General features: G+C 35.3%; 1 protein-coding gene across 6 annotated transcripts in view; it reads right to left on the bottom strand.

Moving 5' to 3' along the window:
* The window catches only part of LOC114466567 (neural cell adhesion molecule L1-like protein), a 102,136-nt gene that overhangs the window by 66,932 nt on the left and 21,192 nt on the right, over positions 1-14,012 (bottom strand). For 5 of the 6 annotated variants that reach the window (XM_028452099.1, XM_028452100.1, XM_028452098.1 and 2 more), the window contains exon 2: positions 680-849. In XM_028452099.1, the coding sequence (XP_028307900.1) occupies positions 680-821 (142 nt within the window). In that variant the 5' untranslated portion in view covers positions 822-849. Of the gene's footprint in view, positions 1-679; positions 850-7,936; positions 8,089-14,012 lie in introns of those variants that run through there. The other variant, XM_028452097.1, reaches the window with a different exon arrangement.

The following is a 14,012-nucleotide window of genomic DNA, read 5'->3' as shown; positions in this document are numbered from 1 at the left end:
ACAAGCCTTTGCTGGAACAGCTGCCACATAAACAATTATCTCAGGGTTTTTCAACCTTGGGGTCAGGACCTGGAATTAAAATAGGGTCGCCTGAAATGTCCAGTAATTGGTTAAATAAATAAATAAATAAATAAATAAATAAATAAATAAATAAATAAATAAATTGAAAATAAAATTAAAAAAAATTCTTAAAAATGTCTTTTTAATTTTTTGGAATATTATTTTTCTAATTAACACATCACATCACATATACGCAATAAAGATAAAATAACTACATTTTATAATTAAACTTTCTCAAATATAGATCTAGTTCCAATGAATTGCAGTATAAAAATAGGAGGTGGCACATCTTGTCACTTGTCACTTTGTGCACTAATCCTGGGTACTCTGTATTTGTAACACATTTTAATAAACATGATCAAAAAGGAATTATAGCAATAAAAAAAAATGTCTCTGCGGTCGCCGGACATTTGTGGCATGAAAATGGGGTCATGACCTGAAAAAGGTTGGGAACCGCTAATTAACCCAGTTATTCAACTGTATATATGATATGTACATGCATTCTATAAAGCCTTAACATTAAGTAAAAATGATGCATTGCACACGCTTTTTATGTCATCATTAAAAGCCGAAAAAGAAAAACTAGTCAGCACTAATCTTCTCAGCATGGCACCCGTACCTTCCAGTGGAATGTTAATGCCTGCTGCCCTGAAGGTCAAGGTCAACAGCAGGACAAGCTGAAAGCTCCCCACCAACCCCATCACCCTGTGCAGGCTAATGGACACAGAAGAGACCAAGAGAATGTGTCGATCAGCTGCCATCACTTGGAATCTGTAAGGCACATTGGACCTGGCAGAATGAGAAAAAAAACATAAGTGTATTTAAATAACTAGTACAGTGCCCGTCGGAAGTACATTTTCATATAGTGGGAGCTTAAGTAGAGTTGTCAATTATGGCCAAATGAGTATGTGTTTGAAGATTGGATGTACATTTGCAGGTACAAAATAAAATAGCGTGTGCAATTTCCCAGGTTTAATTCTATGGGACATGCACATGATAAATGTGTTTGGTTTTTTTTTTTACTAATTTTTATATATTTTTCGTATGGTATATTTTTCTGTAATGTATGTTTTTAGGAGTCAATATGTGCACACACTCGGGCTATGTGGAAGCTGTTCAAAAAGTTTCAGGTCGAACAGACACCGCGTCAGGGAGAAATTCGCTCCACAAACACACACACACGCACGCACGCAGAACTTCCTTGCTTTTATCGAGAGATAAATTGATTAAAGCAAGGCAAATGTATTTGTATTTCATATACACAAGGCCATTTAATGTGCTATACATGTTCAAAAAATGCAACAGAAAACGTTCAACAGCTTAAAAATCAAGAAGAACATTAAATCTTGATCTTGATGAAACAATTAAACTAAGTATGAATATAATGCAGTTAAAAAAAATGTACAAAAGCCATATCTTTTACAGAAATGAAGACGAAGAAAGTAAATCTCACAGATGTTGATGACGCCTGTGCATTTTGTTTGTTTTTGTTCTGTTTTTCTTAATAGCTCGATTGGAGTATTTATTTGTATTGTCAATTTAGTTTATTTCATTAGATTTTGCAGTTGTTAGTTAGTGGTGAAGAACGGGGGTAGGAATTGACAAGCAAAGGCTTCTTCCTGTCCCTTGTCAAAAGAAACAAATGTATTATATTGAAATTGACTTTTTTTTTTTTATTTCATAGAGATTTCTGTTGAGGTTTGTTTATTGGTTTTTGTTTGATATAAATTAACAAAACCAGCAGTAAAAATTAGATGAACAATAACATGATTAAAAATCTCCAAAATGTCTCCAAAAAAAGTTGTTTTTTTTTTATTTCATATCATCTGTACCCTAATATTTGTTATAATAAGTTTATTTGGTGATCAGTAGGCTTACTTAAACTGTATCCTGCAACAGTAGCTAGGAATTTAAAGCATTTATTCACATTTTGTTGACACTGTGGTCACTTTTTAGATTTCTGTTTTAATGCATCTCTCAGAGTCTCTGAACTTATTCAGGAATATATTGGAAAAATGTTTCCGTGTACCCTCTGCAATGTGCTCACGTAGCCTGGCAAATTCAAAGGGCCTGCACTAAAAAGCTGGACAAGTACAGTATATCCAGGATATCTCTCCGTTAGCCTAACCAACCATTCTCTGTCAGCCAGACCCAGTACTACAAGCAGGATATAAATATGTATGAGATTGCAGCGTCAGACCAATCACAATCACAGACAAACTGTGTAGAGCAACTTTTGTCACAATTGAGGAATAATTGTTTAAAAATATGAAGAATTAAAATCCATAATTCAGACCAAAAACAACACTGTTGCTACAGAAAAGGCAGGAAGAAAAGAACACAGACAGGAAGCTGCCGACACTGTTAATGCATAAAAGTGTGAGATTATACAATATCTAAAGCAGAACTAAGTAACTTTTTCACCTTAATAAATCCTTCTTGTAGTCCCTGTGAGGGTAATACAAGTGTTTATGGGGTGATTGGGGGGTCTTTCATCCCAATATAAACTAATGCTAGATTATGTCCAGCTCCGTGGCTGCACACGGTTGTCTACAAATTTTTCAAACTTATATCTTGGCGGAGCCAGCAAAAAAAGGCAGAGAAGACCTTTGTCCGAGGAACGAAGCAACTCCATGAAGTGACAGCTCAGCAGCAACATACAGCAATCACACACGCTGTTGTCACGGCAACGGGCATGCACACTCGCAACCCAGCGCTCCATCAGGCAGCACACACACAAATATCCATTCATCTATCTATCCATCCATCCATTCATACATACATTTTCAGAGCCGCTTTGTCAGAACCCAAACAAACACATCACACACAATTTCCACCCTCCCTTCCGTATTACTCCCACCCCCATCATTCATTTATTTTACTTGTTTCTCTTCCTCAAATTGTTCACATGGTCACATGGGACTATATGTGTGAAAGCACCCTTAGTGTCACTGTTGTATTAGGATTTTTCAGTGATTGGTTGCTACCATCTTGGGAGAGCAAAGGTGCGCATGTAGCTCTAGGGTGGGACAGGCGGCTGGGGGTGCGGCATGTTTACGACAGTGACATAACCAAAAGGGACCTTTAGGGGGAAGTTAATTAGTTCTGCTTTAATCCATGGGACGATAAACAGACAGTGCTTTAATCAGCATGTTTCTATTCACGTAGTCCTCCTCCATTTATCATAGCGTTGTAGTAATCCACACTCCGAATAAATCAAGGAAGTTAGTGTGATAAGAGGAAATCCAGCTCCATAGTACAGGCCAAAAATGTTTAGTGGCAGGAAAGATAAAAGTTTTTAGGAGTTTGAATATCTGCTCACATCACTGCCACTAATGTTGATTGGGTTGGTATGATGATAGATGGTGGAATTAGTAAAAACACCTTTCATTCCTCATAAATCTGTTTAATTTCAATTTTCTATGCTAATTGCTCAGTGAAATCCTCACAAAATACTCATAGCTATTTGTCCTTGGTTGCATTCTGTTGTGATGACGTTGTAACATCACACAGTGGAGCGCTTGTCATGAGATTAGCCTTTGAACTGTAAAGCCTGGCTCGTGGCATCGTATGGGATGCTTACAGTAAACCTGACTGTCACAAAGACTAAGCTGCTGCCTGCCAGCGATGGATGGATCCAAGATGGCAGCTCATGAAATGGATCAAAGCCGTTCAGTGTTTTCATGGCTTAGTTCTCACAGAGCTGAGACGGTGGTGGCTGTAGCACCGGCGATGCCAAATGGGTTCACGATCCAGTTAATCCTGCCATCAGGAGAATGGAGACAAGGGAGCTCCACCATCATAAAGTAGGGTGCTTAATAACTGCTGACTGCTGCACTGGCTTCAATAAGGACACAACTCTACTGGTGTTGTGCCTTCTTAATGAGGAAGGGCAATGGGGTAATTGTTAGAGACAAGATTTGGGATTAAGCTGCTGGAATTTAGAATCAATTAAATAAATGGAGAGATTGGTGGAACGCTGTGATTATGTTGTGCAGGATTGAATAACAAACAAAGCCAGTTTGTTTGTTTTTTGGTTAGTTCTGTGATTTCAACAATGCAATTGGGTTATAGAGACCAGAGGTGTAAAACATACTGATGTTTCCTATTCAAGTAGGATTATTGTTTGATAGAAATTGTACTCAAGTACAAGTACAAGTAAGTCATACATAAAATATTCAAGTGCAAGTAAAAAGTAGCTTATTTAAATAGTACTCAAAATAAAAGTTACGAGTTACTTTAACCCCCCACGTTTGTTTTTGGTAATAAATCTTGCCACGGTTCTCTTGCATACAGTAAACATCTCATGTATAAACTTAAAAAGGAAAAGACCAAATTGTATAAAATAAAAGGTTTGTCAAAATGTATAGTTGTAAAAAAAAAAATTTAAAAAAACCCCAATGATTTCAATTCAAAATAAAAAATAATTATCAGGCTCTAAGTATAGCTACATTTATTAACTCTAAAACTGAGAAAATAACCTCCATTCAATGCTGTTTTGGTGCCGTGAGTTACAATTAATCTGATTAGTTGGCTATGATGTGATGCATTTGATTGTTGTCTAGTCATTTCATTTGTTTGTAGTTTCACAATGTCAGTTGGTCATTTTAAAACAAAAAATTATAATTTGCTCAGTAACGGTTGGGTGTAGAAATGTAACGAATTACTTTAATTCTTTTAAAACGTACTTAAAGGTCCCATATCATGCTATTTTTCACACATCTCCATTTGTTCTAAGAACCCCAAAAACATAGTATTTCAGGTTTATTTTGCCAAACTGTTTTCTGGAGTAAACTGTCATCTCAACTGTTTGAAACACGTAGCGAAGCTGCTACATCACTTTCTTCACCTCCTCACCTCTAACCACAGGAATAGTTCATTTAATGGAAAGCATTTGTTTCGTCCAACCTCTGTGTTGCATTAGGTCACAAAAGTGTTAGATCACATCAAAGGCGATACAAAGCGATATAACGGCTACTAAAAATGGAACTGATTGTGAGCGGTCACGCTGCGCCCTCTGAATGGGGCTAAAGGAATGTATATCACTGTAGCAAAACTATAATCAAGAGATTTTTTCATAACACTGCCTCTTTATGTACAAGTAAAATCACTGATTTAGAAATATACACAAAAAAGTACAAGTACCAAAGCAAATCAAAAACAGTAACGTGATTAAAGTTCACAAAACTGTGGTCTACAAACAACCAAATCATGAACAAAAACTGTTCAAGGCAAGAGATGATGGGTAACACTTTATAATAACTGTTATAAGTAGTTAATAGATCATTAATAAACTGTTACTTAATGGGTTATAAATTGCTTAGTTTGTTGAGGATTTGAAACCGTGCCTTACATTTAGCCAATAGATAATGTACAAGCTGTTAACGATTTATAAAGTACATGATAACTGTATGTTAATGATTTATAACTACAGCGGGGAAAATAAATATTTAATACACTGCCGATTTTGCAAGATTTCTCATTTCCAAAAACTGGAGAGGTCTGTAATTTTTTATCATATCTACACTTCAACTGTGAGAGAATAATGTTAAAAAAAAAATTGAAAATTCCACAGAAACACATTTTCACTTAATACATTTTCATTTTATTGCATAAATATATATATATATATGAACATAATGCTTAAATAACTTTGTATATGTTTGTAAATGAGGAATAGTTGCAACTTTATAATAACATCCCAAATAATAACGTACATAAGGTTTTAACTGATACTTAACACGTCATTAGTCAGAAGTTTACTAATGGTTTAATCATGATCTATTACTAAGTTAAAAGGTGTAGTTATAAATCATACCGTTAATATGTAATTTATAAATTGTTGATTGCTTGTAAGTTATCTCTTGGCTATCTACAGTATAAGGCACAGTTATAAATCATTCACTAACATTTTATTAATGATCTATTAACTACTTATAATAGATAGTGATCATAAAGTGTTCCCGACAATGGTTAGAATTTAAGGGTTGAACTTAACTTTATTCATCCAAAAGTGCACACGACTTCAATAGCCTTGTGCACTTCTGTTTGTGGTATAAAATAATGGAACAAACTTGATTATAATTTAAAGTCTTGAAAAAACTCAGTGATATTAAAAAGAAAAAACAAAACAAAACAAACAAATTATAATTGATTCTACATGCATACCAAGTATGTGTTAAAATGCATTTGGTGGAAACTGCTAATGGTTATTTGTTAAGTAGCACACACATGTACTTACATGCCCGCTCAAGTCGTCACACATGAAAAGTTTTTTTTTTTTTTTTTACTTTACAACTTTGCATGACTCATGCTTCAAACACAGGCTTTGATTCTTTTCATGAACCTGAAAAGACCTTGTCAGGCGAGAGTCCTACACCAGCCACTGGTAGCATAAGAAGTGAGTCCTTTATTCAAGAGTTGTGCTGATCCTCCAAAACACAGCAACAAGCGTGCAGGTAGCTTTCATTCATGCGCAACAAATCCTCTGCCCGGTGCACACCCAAACCCAACCCCCCTTTTGTGCGTAGGACAAATTACAAGGCTTTCTGTGATCTGTAAACCTGCAACTCAAATGGCAACTCAAACAAAGCTGGAGTGCTTAGTTTTCAGGGTATTCATGAGCGTAAAAGGCAGTGAAGTTTCCTTGTAAACACATGATAAAGCATTTGTTTACACTGAGGAATCTACTACTTGAACACATGGCAGATCATAGCCACAAATCCCCAGGGATTGAGTTACCTAAACCAGGAGTTGGAGAGGGCATGAGGAGTGTGATTACTACATGACTAATCTGTGCTGACAATCACCCCCCCATACTGTAACTTACCCCTACCCTTCTTCAAAGTAAACCCTAGTTGTACCATATATCCTCTATATGAGCAACCATCATTTAAATACATAAACAAAGTGCAAAAGAACCGAATGGAGAGGAATCTTTGCCAGAGTACTGATATATCCTAAGTAGAAGTACTGTTACTTGATTGAAATTGCACTCAAGTACAACTACAAGTAAGTCATACATAAAATACATAAGTACAAATAAAAAGTAGCTTAATGAAATAGTACTCAAAGTAAAAGTTACTTGTTACTTTCATCCCCATGTTTATTTTTGGTATCAACTCTTGCCACGGTTCCCTTCCATACAGTAAACATCTCAAGTATGAACTTTAAAAGGAAGAGACCAAATCTTGCACAATTGGAACTTAATTCATTTTACACAAAGGCATCGGTATAAAATAAAAGGTTTGTCAAAATGTACAATTATTATTATTTTTAAATAAAATAACACCAATGAATTCAATTCAAAATAAAAATAGTTTTTAGGCACAAAGTATAGCTACATTTATGAACTCTAAAACTAAAAACATGCTGTTTTGGCGTCGTGCATTACGTTTAATCTGATTGGTCGGCTATGATGTGATGCATTTGATTGTTGTCTGGTCAATTCATTTTTTATATTTTCACAATGTCCGTTGATCATTTTAAAACAAAAATAATAATTTACTCAGTAACGGTTGGGTGTAGAAATATTGTTTAAAGCATACTTTAGTACAAGTAAAATTACTGATAAAGATATTCAAAAAGTACCAATAAAAGCTACTCAATTACAGTAATATGAGTACTTGTAATCCGTTGCTTTCACATCTGCAAATTACTTAGCTTCTTTTGAAATGTACCTAAGTACATTTAACATTATTGATTTAGAAATATATTGAGAAAAGTACAAGTACCCATAACAGAAATATAATTACAGTAAATTGAGTATTTGTAATCTGTTACTTTCACCTCTGGTTTTTACCCAAACATATATACAGTAAATGCAAGATACAACTGGACTTAAAAGTGTAACTTATGTGAAGTAATGAGTACTTACAATATCTTGAGTCATTTTACATGTTGGGTCCAGTTCCATCAGAGGCCCAAAGCAGCTGATCAATGAGTCAGGAGATCAGTCCAACAACTCTCTCTGAACTAAACTAACATCTCTGACATGCCCAACCTTCTCCACCACCACACACTGCATGGACACGCCCCCCTGACCCGCCCCTTCACTCAAGCAGCAGCTCAAGGAGTGACAGGAGACTCACTGAAGTGACATATGTCGCCAAAGCCTTGCACTGGCTAAAAGGGTCTCTCTCAGGATGTGACAATGAGTGGGACAAAGACTGCACTGCGGGGGCTTTACTGAGTGGCTATAGACGAAGTGCTGGCATGTCTCTCACACTCTCTCTCTCTCTCCTTTTCTTCATCATACCATCCTGATCCTGCCTTCCTCAAACTAAAGCACGCCTATTCACACCCGCCTAGTCTGCCCCAGTGCTTTTTTTTTCTTCTATGCAATATGTCCTGACTGCTTTCAAAAGGAAACAGTGTCATCCTCTGAGAAGACCAGATCTTTTGTGGCAGTGGGCTTTCGTTTACATTCTGTGCTCCAGGGTAAGTGATAGCAAGACGAAGTAGAATAAAGAAAACCCTGGGCTTTGTGTTTGTCTTAAGGTTTCATCTATATATATATATATATATACAGTATATGTAATATTTCTTATTCACTCATTTTACTTGCACTTGAAGGCACACTGTGTAACTTTTGGCCACTAGGGGCGCTAGACTTGTAACTTTCACGCAAGTGCCCCTAGTGGCCACAAGCGCTGCAGCACTGTCGCAAAAATCAACAGTCAGTCAGTCGGGCCAGCCTCCCCTGTCTTTCTATTGTGTATGCAGACTGTAGTTGACCTGTAACGTCGGGATAAGGATTGGCTCTAATGGCTAGGGTGCGAAGCGGGGCTGGGCTCGCACCGCGGCTACAGTCTATGGGCTGGAGGAGCAGCCATCACCGAGGCACGTGCGTGGAAAGCCCAAAGCGAAGGGAGCTCCCCCTTGTTCTTTCATGAACTACATGAAAAAGTATAAGCAGAGAGAGCGGTCAGCATGACCACCTGTAACAAAAGCACAGACGTGGATGCTCTCATGTTATTAACACTTACCGTTAGCTGATGGGGCTGGGCTAGCCGTGCCTGCCAAAACTAACTCAATGCTTATTTTTTTGTTTTAAGATGATCAACAGCCATTGTGAATCTACAAAAAAACAACAATCAAATGCATCACATCATAGCCAACCAACCAGATTAAACGTAATGCACCGCTGGTTATTTTCTCAGTTTTAAAATGTATAAATTTTGCTATACTTAAAGTATGACAATTCATAGGTATTATTTTTTTTTAAAAAAAAAAAAAAAACAATTGTACATTTTGATTAAATTTAAAATTGGGGCTTTCGCCTTTATTTATTTGCATATATGTTTTTACAGATATACAAATTTGTTCTCTGCATTTAACTGCCCAGCAGTCACGTTGTGGCGCTTGCGGACAAACCTTTTATTTTATACAGATGCCTTTGTGGAAAATACATGAAGCTCTAATTGTACAAGATTTGGTCTCTTCCTTTTTAAGTTCATACACGAGATGTTTACTGTTTGTACGGGAACCATGGCAAGATTTATTACCAAAAATAAACATGGGGGGTGAAAGTAACTAGTAACTTTTACTTTGCGAACTATTTAATCGAGCTACTTTTTACTTGTACTTGTGAATTGCATAAAATTACAAACAATTACAATCAAGTAACAGTACTTCTACTTGAGTAGGACATATCAGTACTCTTTATACCTCTGGTTTTAATCCTATATCCGTGGGATAATCAGTACTTTTAGTATATTCAACTTTAAATAAAGGTTTATGATTTTAAATATTTGCCTTTGAAATAAATAAATCTGTTTTAACTCTTCTGTTCACGTAAACAATGAAATGCCAACTCACATTGTGTTGAAGGAGACTGTGTCAACATGAGAATATTTGTTCAATTGAGATATCTATACTAACATTGCCTTTAGAAGTGATCTGAACAAGAAACTATTGGAAATTTACTGCCAAGCTTTCTAAAATCTCCCATTACCACTTATTAAATACTTTAACTTGGATTATATGAATACTGGAAACTACAGTGAACTTGCTTTCAGAGATTTCAGACTTCCCTACTTCTAGTTTAGGTACATTTTGTCCCATCCTTAAGTCATTGCTGGTAATGAAGGGCTGAACATAATTTCACACTTCAGAGATCTGGCGACACTTTAAATGTACCTTTGCAATGTTTAAAAACTGCCTGCCTCGTATAAACAGTGTGATGAAAAGTGCAAAAAAGCAAACCAATGGGACTGTCTCGCACAAGCGACCAGAGTTTTGCATGCTATGCTATGTACTGTACATGTGCAAAAACCAGTATGGTAAACGGAAAGCAACATAGCTAAACATACATTATTAGGCTTAGGTAAATATGTAGATATTACACAGAGTCGTAAGCACTAAAGCAAACAAAACAAAAATACTGCAAAAAATGAATACAATCTAAGTAAAATCATGTTTTGTTTAATATGCACAAAGCAGTATTTTCCCAGCATTTAAAAAAATATGAATATACAAAAAGTGTTTGGGTTTTTTGTTAAAGTTTAATAATGATTAAAAATAAAAAAAAGTATAACAACAAATTCTAACATCAAAATTTAAATGTATTTATTTATATCTCAAATTAAAAAACAACGACTGCAGTGACTTAAATTTCATCATGTGAAAATCAATAGAAAATTCTATGAAAAGAAAGGAATTTCTTTTCAAAAATAATTACCCCAGACCGAGTTTACTCTGTTTAAACCATCATAACAGCAGAAATAAATGGGAGATGCATGTCGTTAGTAAATTCCAACCCCTACAACTGCACGTGCATTTCAATCACCTGTAGAGACTTTGTTATAATGCTTTACCACTGCACTATGAGAGTCCCCGCCTTTGGTATTTCTGATAATTACACACCTTCTACCTCTCCTGAGTTACAAACAGGTCAAAAAATTCACATCAGTTTGAAAATATCTTGATAGTCAACTTGTGTTTTGAAGGTAAAATGACATTTAAGTGTCAGTGCGTGTTTACAGGGAAATGATAAAAGGGCGACCGCAACACACCTAAGTGTTTAAAATTATAACTGTTGTAGGAGTCACTCATTCATGACTCATGAAAGAATTCACAATGGAGAAAAATACGTGACTCTTCACACACAGCGTTAATAATGGACTGGTTGCCAGTCCAGGGTGTATCCTGCATTGCTACACGAGTAAAGTGAGAGAGGCTTCAGCTACATCAGGAGAGTCAAACTCATTTTAGTTCAGCGGCCAAATACGGAGCAGTTTGGGAGATTTTAGGCAGGACAATTAGTAATTTAATCATTATTGTGCTATAGTTTGCACTTCCATGTACGACACTGATAAGATCAATGCAATAAGTGACAGATATCAGTCCCTGCAGGATTTTTACTTTCAATTTATTTTGTTTTGTGACCAATTTTTATATAATTTGGGGAAATTTTGTGGAATAATTTGAAAAACTAATCCCTATCACATGATTGGTAGTCATCTGATAGGAAGTATGTGGGGGGGGGGGGTGACGTGAGCCCTGCCAATATTTCAGTTTGTGTATTCAAGATATCCACAACTGAATGGTTGGTAATTTACACAAGGTTTCATGGTTTCTCAGCCTTTTTTTGCTTTCTACTGCGAGCCAAATAGGATCTTCCAAAGGGCCAGATTTGACCCCCGGGCCTTGAGTTTGACACTTGTGAGCTACATGACATACTATGCTTCTACATGACCTACATGGCTAATTTTTGTTCGGATTGAAGTAGGACCCATAGTGGGTACACATGATGTGAAATTTTGGAAATACATGATACTGAGTGACAATAAATCATGTTTTACAAAAATCTGTAGTCCGCCCCCCCAAAAAAACTAGAGATTTACATCAAATATAAGCCAATTCTCATTAGGGAAGGCTAAAAAAGCAGAAATAATAAACAATAGTACTAAGATACACATGTTTTTGTACAAAACAGTTCAGGCGGAAGCCCACTTTGCTACAACTGTGCCAAAGTTTTCCACAAGTTTGGAAACAAGTGTGTAACTGTAACATGTCAGTCAAATTGATTCTAATCATTATTAGTCTTATGTTTGACCATGAGTTTTTAAGATGCATGAAAGCCTAATAGGAAAACATTGGGGTGAACACACAAAACAACCCATTTAATAAAACATTTTCCAACAAAACTTTTTCCCTACAGAGGTTTCATCCATTACAAAACCTTTAATTATTATTTAGTGCTAAAAACAAACACTTGATGAACATAATTATATGCTTGATGATGACTGGTTTGTACTGTCCATGTCAGTTTCTCTTTCAATGTATTATTACCAACGTATTTCTTATACCTGTGACAAACCATAGTAGGATTCTAAAAAAAGGCCACGTGTGTCATCTGTCGTTTCAAACAAAGGAAATCTGAAGAAAGAAAGGAAGTCATTTTAACAACTGGCGCCTGTGCTGCATAATTCATTTGCACGCGTCTGTCTGCCAATGGGTGGGTTGTTGCATTGGCAGCACTTCCAGAATTAGTGTTAGTCTCCTGAAATCCGGACTTAATATTTGAGTTTTTAATAGATACCAGCAGTTACATTTCTTTCTGTGTGTTCTAATGTTGCACTGCCCATTTTCACACATGGCTACTTGGTATTTAGAGTAGATTAGATTGTATGTTATTATTTGAATATTATTGTTATTATTATTTTATTATTCGTTATCATTATTTAATATTTCTAACCTTGTAAAGCACTCTGAGCTGCATTCTTTTGTATGAAAAGTGCTCTTTAAATAAATATTGATTGATTTATATATTGATCGATATCCCACAATGGAGAAATCCCCTTAATACAGCAGCAAAGAGATAAAACAAATAAAATAAAAAATACACAATTTAATTTACCCTATGCAGAAAAGTAAAAAAAAAAAAAAAAAATTGCAATATCCAAATTTTCCAATTTTTTTTTTTTTCACTAACAAAACAAAATAGATAATATTCTCTGTTAAATATATATATATATATATATATATATATATATATATATATATACAAAAAAAGGAAGTATTGCACAAGTTAACAATATAGGGTGCAAAGAACAGTTCTAGTAAATATACATATTAATGAATATAATTTTTTTGTGGGAGCTAATTATTCAGCACATTGGGCATTTCATTTCACTGAGAAACTGTTAATTTTTTTATATATCTTGTGTACCTTTTGTTGCATCTTTATCCTATAAAGTACAAAATCAATTAATATTATGGTACTACTACAATTGTACAAAAATAAATAACATAGTGAGATAAAGATAAAAAGTCAGTGAACTTAATTAATGCATAATTTCCACATAATTAAAAATAAATCCTATCATAACTAATGGTTGAATCTTAGTTGTTGAAAGAAAGGAAAATAGCACATTGCCTATTTAATTTGATGCTATGCACAAACTGTTTTCTATATTTAATCATATCTAATTTCCTGCAAAAGACTGAGTCAAAACACCTTTGTAACGTGGATTATGGACAGTTGTCACTATTTACATTTCATAATCACATATTATGCATCACTCCTCACCTGGGATGAACCACATCCCATTTGTGACATTGTAGTTTAGTTTTAAGTACTTATGTCCATTATTCTCTCTTTAACAATGATTTTACCCCACCTTTGCATCTTAGAGTCAACATATCATTGTGTGACTTCCGTGACGAGTGCCTCAACACGGTTCATGTTTTGTTTGAGTCTCGGGGAATGCAGAAAGCTTTTAATCATGTGTGTGTCTGGAATTCATGCAAGCAGTCCTCTGACACTAGTCATATCCAACCTGTGCTACCGGTGTTACACAAAAAAACAAGAGACATATACTTTCACACTGTAGTCATGGTAGGTTTAACCCTACACGAACACTGTCGCTGGGTGATTTTCACCCGAGCAAATGTAATTAATGTAAATAATATATTTACACACGTTTGGCAATAGTGATGATAGTGTC

The sequence above is a fragment of the Gouania willdenowi genome, chromosome 7 (assembly GCF_900634775.1).
Source record: "Gouania willdenowi chromosome 7, fGouWil2.1, whole genome shotgun sequence".
NCBI classification, from domain to species: Eukaryota; Metazoa; Chordata; class Actinopteri; order Blenniiformes; family Gobiesocidae; genus Gouania; species Gouania willdenowi.
This window is presented reverse-complemented; position numbering and strand designations above follow the sequence as displayed.